Source organism: Plectropomus leopardus, chromosome 20 (genome assembly GCF_026936395.1).
Source record: "Plectropomus leopardus strain MGB_pleo_1.0 chromosome 20, ASM2693639v1, whole genome shotgun sequence".
Taxonomy (NCBI): domain Eukaryota; kingdom Metazoa; phylum Chordata; class Actinopteri; order Perciformes; family Serranidae; genus Plectropomus; species Plectropomus leopardus.
This window is the reverse complement of record NC_142195.1, coordinates 2,489,894-2,498,250: the sequence shown is the minus strand read 5'-3', so window position 1 is coordinate 2,498,250 and position 8,357 is coordinate 2,489,894. Positions and strand designations below refer to the sequence as shown.

At 37.5% G+C, this 8,357-nt stretch overlaps 1 protein-coding gene across 9 annotated transcripts in view; it reads left to right on the top strand.

Moving 5' to 3' along the window:
- Positions 1-2,805: 2,805 nt before the first annotated feature.
- Positions 2,806-8,357, top strand: part of sh3glb2b (SH3-domain GRB2-like endophilin B2b) — a 28,832-nt gene continuing 23,280 nt past the window's right edge. For 6 of the 9 annotated variants that reach the window (XM_042509874.2, XM_042509872.2, XM_088070903.1 and 3 more), the window contains exons 1-3: positions 2,806-2,868; positions 6,969-7,110; positions 8,176-8,187. In XM_042509874.2, the coding sequence (XP_042365808.2) occupies positions 2,806-2,868; positions 6,969-7,110; positions 8,176-8,187 (217 nt within the window). The remainder of the gene's footprint in view (positions 2,869-6,968; positions 7,111-8,175; positions 8,188-8,357) is intronic. The other 3 variants (XM_042509875.2, XM_042509871.2, XM_088070901.1) reach the window with 1 other exon arrangement.

Below are 8,357 nucleotides of genomic sequence, written 5' to 3'. Positions count from 1 at the left end.
ATTTGTCATTGTGACTATTTGCCACCTGATGATGTCATTGTCAAAATCCAGCACATTTACCATATGGAGAAAATACATGCTATTTCCACCAGGTGCACTGTCACATTTTGATTTGAATTAATGAATATTTGATATTTATGATTAGGACTGTTGTAATGTAAAAATAATAATGTATAAAAATGAATGTTGCTGCTACTCATTGACATATCCCAGTCGGTGATAATGAAAAAATATCTACTTTGAAAGTAATATATTGAAAATAATGAATGTTTTATATATTTGTTTTATCTGTATATGGTGATATCATGACAAAAAAGACTGCATTTAAAGGCTTAAAATTCTAAAAATTAATGAGTAATTGATAGGTTTCCAGGTACTTTTCTCAACTATCGAGGAGATAAATCATGGAAAGCTACTATATGTAGTCGATGATCTTTGACTTTGTGTTGATTTTTGTGCGTTGCATTGGTATTGTGATGTGTTAACTCACACTCTGAGTCATGTCATGGATGTGCATTTATGTAATATTTTAAATGAGATATTGTTAATAAAAATAATGGGGACCCCCAGAAAGAGTAGCTACTGTTACTGTCTTCATTTAAGCCCACAGGCAACTATAGTTGCCAAAGTGTATGATTTTTCACTCCAAAAAATTTCTAAATGTTATTTTATGATTTTTATATCAATGAGATGTGAGTAGACAACTTAGAAAGTGGTCTTAAGAAAAAAAAATTCCAAGTGCTTCCTGTCACACGATGCAGTTGACTTCCTGACCCTCCTCCCTAAGCACAAGAAGGCAAACCCTCCCAAGAAAAAAGGTAAATTTCATATAATATTTATGTTTTTTTGGTACACACACACACACACACACACACACACACACATACATATATACTTAATTGTCCTATCTCTATTGATCTATCTCTAGAATCACCAAAAAAGCACAAATATTATATAGTTTTTTGTGTATGGGCTCATTTGTGCAAGCAGTGGGCACATTCCTTGTCAGTAACAATATGAAAAGTATAAAAAACACTGTCTGTGAGATTGCTCATATCTTACTCATTTTTAAGGTTAGATTGATGTACCGTGGCTTTTCTTATGTATTGAGCAAGCAAGTGTTCAAAGGCAGGCCTTCTCCAGTGTTTAACAGTTGGCCCTCCTTTGCTTGCTGGCTGGCTGCTTGCAAGCTGCTTTGAGATGTAGCCTAGAACATAACAATGCACTAATGCTAAGTTTGGGTCTAATGTTTGGTAACAACAGTTTTGGCAATGTTAGCTTTAACATTTGAAACCAACATTAGTGTGTAGTATATTTGGTAAGGAATATTATTATAGTGGTAGCTAGCTATATTGACTGTGTTGCACTGCACTGCGGTAGACCAGAATGATGCTCCACACCCAACCCCCCACCCACAACCCATCCCTCATTTTCTAGAAAAAGGAGAACAAAATGGGGAAAATAAATGCAGAAAATGTTCATAGGTGACTCAGTTGACATGATTATATTCATGAAAGCATTGAGAAAAATGTGGGTACAAATGGATTAATAAACAAAGAAACAAAAACTTTGAGATGAGGGAACCCCGAGTTACTGAAATCTAACTAATTCATAATGCATTATTCATTATCAGGGTTCTCTATAGCAGGCAATTCTAGATTTGTCTCTGTTCAACTACAAGACTAATGTTTATAAAAGAAAATTCTTAAATGTGTCAATAATATCCCATTGACTCTGCTTGTGGTCAGAGTCAGTAAACTCATTCAGTGTATCTGAATAATCCAGTTTTCATTAGAGCTAATTAACACAATAAGAATCGTGTTGTTTTTTTCCTTTTCTTATTACTGTGTGAATCTGTCTGTGTAACCGGAGGTCACGGTGGGGGTCATGGTGGGTGTAGAGCAGAACAGTAAAGCAGCCTGCATGCTGCAGGATAACAGCAGAGGGAGTCGTGACTGACTGCTGGTGTTGTGTTGAAGTGTGCTCCCCCGTCAAATAGTGCTTCACCCAGTAATGCATACTTCCCACCTCAGTGGTCAGGTTTGGTAGGGGCACAGAGAGAGTGCACAAGAACTAGGTGAGTAAAAAAATAATGTTCGGTGGTCCCTACAAAAACCATATATGTTTTTTAATAAAATAAATAAAATAAGGATTTGGTCCACATGCACAGGAGGGGCAGAGGAAGGATCAGTTACATAGCTCCTGGGATTTACCAGTGTTTGGGTGCATTTAATTGAAGTTCTAGTGTTAAAATCACAGTTTGAACAATATGAAATATAACATATAATGTAAAAGTGTGAAACTAATATTTCATAAAAAGAGGGAGTGGGGGTGAAATAAAATAAAATAGAAGAGGGAATAACAAAATATATTTAAAAAATAAAAATACAAAACAAGACATAAAAAGATATTCATAAAAGATATTAAGAAAAACCCCAGATATAATAACATTAAAATAGAGTTATGTTAGCGTTTCAAGTAAAACAAAAAGTGCTAACGTTATTAAAACACAGGTTCATAATAAAACCATAAAGTGATACGTGCTTTAAGTATCAAACCACAAAAAAATAAGGGTTTGGGTCGGGTTTAGACGGGGGACACATATGGACGCGGAAACAGTACTCGATGTTACACCGGTGTTGTGGTCTCTTTAAACGCAGGGCGGAGAGCAGATTTCCGATCGTCCTGAAGCGGATTACAGCTCGAGTCGTGCGTCTGCGGCTCAATCATCAGAGCCGATCCGGAGACTTCCCTCTGCGGGGAAACACTGCAGCTCTGCCTGCATGCTCAGCACCGCGCGGCACCATGGATTTCAACGTCAAGAAACTGGCTTCTGGAGCAGGGGTCTTCTTCACCCGGGCTGTGCAGGTAAACTGTGCTGTCACCGTGTAGTCGCGCGAGTAGCCTCCGGTAATCTGCGGATTGATTTACCGTCACAGTGAACCTGCAGTCTGCACGGATGAAAAATAGCCGCGGGGGCCGTTGCGCACTATTTCTGTAACGCTCACTTTGCAGATTCTGGTGTTTGAAATAATAACTGTGCAGATGAATTCAGCTTTTGCTCTGTCGTGTATTTCGATGAGCAGGGCCTGCGCTGTAAGCCGATAAAGGTTTGTCAAGCCTCGATCCATTATTGATGGCTGTGATCGAGTGCATTACCCATGTGACACCAGCAGACTCTGCGCCCCTCCGAGTCAACAACAGGACGAGCTTCTGCGGGGAACATATGCAGAGACATGGGGCTCTTAGTTGTGAAATATATTTAATGTTATTAATGCCTGCCTGCCGCAATTGAATCAAAAACCTATGTATCGGATGAAACCTGACACCAAATCCCCTTCAAACTATTGGCAATTTAAACATTCTTCTGTATTACGAGCTTCCCACAACCAGTACAATCAAAACCACTCCCATTCACGAATCAGTTATGCTCAGCAAGACGTTCGGCATCCATGTATCTAACCAAGAAGCAGTTATTTCAATTAATGATCGATTTTTATTATCAGTTTTCACTTGGCTCTATGCGGGCACTTCCATTCAAAACACATCCACGGAGGAAGCGCACAGTAAATCCCATAGCTACTAAATCCTAAATTTCCTCTTAAATTTAGGTTTTTTTTGGGACACTTTGTATGCCGAATGTATTTCAATAGCCTATTGATGAATAAACAATCTTAAAAGCTGTTGTATCATCAATCAATTACTGCCGATATTTAGGCAAGCTGTAAAAGTATTTTATACGGGAATTCTTGGAAGAGCATATATCTGGCAGCCTCCATTAACCCTTTGAAATCTGAGCAAAGTGACTCAAATTTATTACACGGGAAGATGGCAATGAAAAGAAATGACCCCAAAATCTGCAAGAAATTAGCCTTGTGAAAGGTACAAGAAAATTACCTGAAAATTGGCCAAAAAATGGCTGGGGGTGAAATAATATTGTAACATAATAATGATGATAATAATAATAATAATTGTGATAAACTGTTAACATTTTTTCTGGACATTTTTCCGTACTTATAAAGAAACAATTTTCTAAATGACTGATTTTTTTTAATTTTATTTTAAATTAACCTTATCAACATTATCAATATCAGTATCAATTCCTACAAATTTGCTTTAAATATGTCTGCAATGTGTCTGAATGCAGCACAAGTATCAATCAAGATTTGAAGGGTTAAATAAATGTGGCACTATTTTGACAGTTTTAAACACATTGGTCAAATCTGAAACAAGACCTGTGTGGACATGAAATACAATCCCATAATAACTGACAGTTACTAACTGCTCATTCCCGGGAATGTTTAATCCAGAAAACGTTTGTGCTCAAATCATCTCTCAAAGCTCACACACTGGTGTTGATGTTTTACTTGTGTATGAAGCATAAATGGTTGGTAATTTTTCATTTGAATTCATACAACCAAAAAACATCAAGATCCAGCACTGTGACAGCTTCAGTGTTTGCTAACAAGTGTTCATTAACTGTTGTAGCCTTGTTTCTGAACACATTCTGCTGTTTGACTGAATGGTTCCGTGAATGCAACAACTTCAGGTCGCTTTTCTGGAGGTTGTCCAAAAGCATTGTTGGAAACACAGGAAACCGCTGACTGCAGAGGAAGTAGGCAAGACATTCTGAGGGACGAAAAGGAACAGATGACAGCTCGGCATAGAATAAATCCTGGAATGCAATGAACAATTACAACAGTGGTTAATGATATTTACCGTCATTTATTTGTCCATACAACCAGCCAACGGAATGAGCCAGAGGAGGATAAACCTGACAGGGGGCTCGGGAGCAAAATAGAGCTGTGGGCCCATGTTGAGCCTTTCCCATGCTCTTTGAATCATTTTTTTTTAAATTTATATTCGTTTGCCTTTAAAGAGCACTTTAACAGCAGCTGAAAATGTTGGTTCTGCAGAGTTTTGTGGTTTAACTCTTTAACACCTTGCTATAGTAATGTCAGTGTACTCCATGGTGCGGTTTCAGCAAAGTGTGTATGTGCCAAAATTCGGGGGGACATTCATCCATAAGGTGCCAGTGTACATAAAACAGCATCAAAATAGAGCTTGTTTATTCCAAAAAAGGTGCCAGTGAAGGATCCCCTGCACCTCCCGACAGAGGTCCTAGCTCAGCACCTAATGTCCTAAAATCCTAACCCTGAAAACATACTCAAATCTTAAAAAAGCCTTAAATATCTCAGAAATGTTCTTGGATCCTAGAAATGATCTAAAATCCTGTAAACGTCCTAAAATCACAGAAAGGTCCTAAAATCTGAAAAATATCTGAAATATCTGAGAAATGTCCTAAAATCCTAGAAATGTCTAAAATCCTAGAAATGTCCTAAAATCCGAAAACGTCCTAAAATCTGAAAAATGTCTGACATATCAGAGAAATGTCCTAAAATTCTAGAAATATCTTAAAATTCTAGAAATGTGCTAAAATCCTGAAAACGTCCCAAAGTCATAGAAACATCCTAAAATTTGAAAAATGTCTGAAATATCTGAGAAATGTCCTAAATTCCTAGGAATGTCCCTAATATTCTAGAATTGTGCTCAAACCTGAGAAACATCCTAAAATCCTAGAAACATGTTCTGCGACTGGCCCCTGGCCTCCTCATTTTGCAAAAGTGGCCCTCAAGCAAAGCAGGTTGAGTATCGCTGATTTTAAGTTTGGTAGGTTCGAAGGTTTCAGTTTTTAACTCTTGTGTGTAGCTGGATTATTCTTTTTTAAATGACCACAGGGACAGAAAAGACAAGCATGAAATCTGTTTTTACAAGTTACATTCATGTAACTTTTTTAATTATTCTGTCAGTGAGTGAAGTTCTGCAAAGTGTTTGTGTCCCAGAGGACTGGACAGTCGGTAGTAAAAGGTTAATTAATCTAATTACTCCTCAGTGAATGTCAGACCTGCTGATCCAGCCTGTAACTGTCTGTCTGTCTCCCGCAGTCCCTTCTGAATGCTATTTTCCAGACCTGAGAAGATGTGACAGCTCGTTGGATCTCATTCATCGAGCTGCTGTCAGTCAGGGTTTCTGCCTGCTGTCATATCACCAAGTGATGGTGATATTTTTCTCCGTCATCTCTGTGTCCAGCTGGCTGCTGCGTTCTGCCAGTCAGACCTGGCAACCAGCAAAGACGGTCAAAGAAGTCAAACAGCATAAGTCATAAATCACAAAGTTTGCAGCCAAAGTAGGCATTTTCATAATTTACTGCAATATTCATATCTGGATATTGCAGTTGGTGAGAATAAAGAGCTGTTAATCAGCCAATAAACGTTTTGCATGCACATATGAATGCATGCTCGTTATTAAGGCTCTGTAGATGCACAGTGTCTGCACAGTATCAGTAGTCTGCAGTAGTGGAAGAAAGGTTCAGATCCTTTACTTAAATTAAAGTACTAATTCCACCCTGTGAAAATACTCTGTTACAAGTAAAAGTCCCACATCGAAGAAGGTACTTAATTAAAGTAAGTATGTATAATCAGTATGAAAAACAAAAGTACACAGTACACAAAAATCTTCAAAATAAATAAATGAAAAAGAACACCCTGCAAAAAAAAATCCAAAATTCTATAAAAAAAAGATGAAATTCACTCCAAACACCTATGTTATTACAAAAAAATCACCTCCAAGGAACCTCAATGTTATATAAAAGAAAAAACACTTCCAAACCTCAAAATCATTTAATTACCAACAAAAATGAAAATAACACCCCCCAAAACTCAAAATTATAAAATTATTTTAAAAGAAAATACAAAAAAGACTTAATTCTTTATTAAAATAGTTGGAAATGTATACATATAAATACAGCTCAGAGCTCAGTTTATTTAATGTCTACAATATCATAATTTTTTTTCTTTAAATTTCTTAAAGCTTGAAGCTCAGACACTATTCTTTCATTCACTTATAAATATGTGTACATATCTTGAAGTTACACGATGGACACTCAGGATCTCCACTGTGTCTCCCAGTTCACAGAGGAGAAGCTGGGCCAGGCTGAGAAGACGGAGCTGGATCCACACTTAGAGAACCTGATTACTCGGGCTGACTGCACCAAGAACTGGACTGAGAAGATCTTGAGACAAACAGAGGTGCTCCTGCAGCCCAACCCAAGTAAGAGAGGAACAAAAAGACATGCTGCCTCCTAAATACATGTTAGATGTCCTTATATGGAGTCCCAGAAGAAACAAATGACATTTATGTATATCTGCTTAGTCAAGAAAATCCTGAATTCAAATTCAAAGTCAGATTGAATAAAAATAATAACATATGTTTTAAAAGTAACTCTTAAATTTTAAATTGATTGTAGAATAAATTAAATGCGTTTTTTCATTTTCATTGCTCCGGGACTCCATAAACATTGTTCGAAACATATATTTCAAACTATTAGGAGCCAAAAACTTTTTCATTGTGGAAGGTCCAGTGGGTAGGATTTCAGGGGATATATTGGAAAAATGGAACATGATACAATGAGTGTGTTCTCTTATGTGTATAATCAGTTGCAAATAAGAATTGTCATATTTTTGTTACTTTAGAATTAGCTGTTGATATCTATTAGGGCGTGGCACTGCAGTATTTCTACAGTGGCCCAGAATGGACAAACCAAACCCTGTCTTTATATAGGGCCACTCGTGTTTTTGCATCAGCCACCATTGTTAAAAGCCTCTCTGTGACCAGCAGCATTTGTAAAACACAGATGAAAAAAATGTATGTGAAAGTGCTTTATTTAAGGTTTTAAATCAGCTGGTCTCTTTGTTTTAGAGATGAGGCAACCTCCGCAGATAATTCAGCTCCTGGTAAAAACCTCCTAACCATGAACACTGAAGAAATTCTAACTGGAAATTTCAGCTGGTTGCAGTTTGCAGTCTTCACCCTTAGATGTCACTAAACACCCCCTAAAGCTTACACATTGTTCTTTCAAATTTGTTGAGGAATTATCTGTGTAACTTGGCTGCTGTCTGTGCTGCAGTTTTAAAGAACTTGAACTTAAATGTCATATTGTAGTTGTGCTGCTTTAGCTCAGCAACACAATTTTATTACTAAGCAACTTTGAAATCACACTTCTAGGTTCTCATAGTCATTCATTAACCTGTTGTAGACCTAGACTGGATAGAACAGCAGGATGGACCTTGGCAGTCATGTCTAACTGTGTGTATTTTCTAACCCTCCATGCTCCAGTTGACCACACCGGTAAGTCATTTCCCAGGGTGCTGTGTGATTACTAACTATAGCTTCCTCTACATGAATGAGTGCAGAATGTAGTATACACAGACCTACAGTATGGCTGCATGCTTTCATTCCCAGTGTGAATCAGATAGATAGTACCACATGTTGAGAGCAGAGTGAGCACACACTCAGAG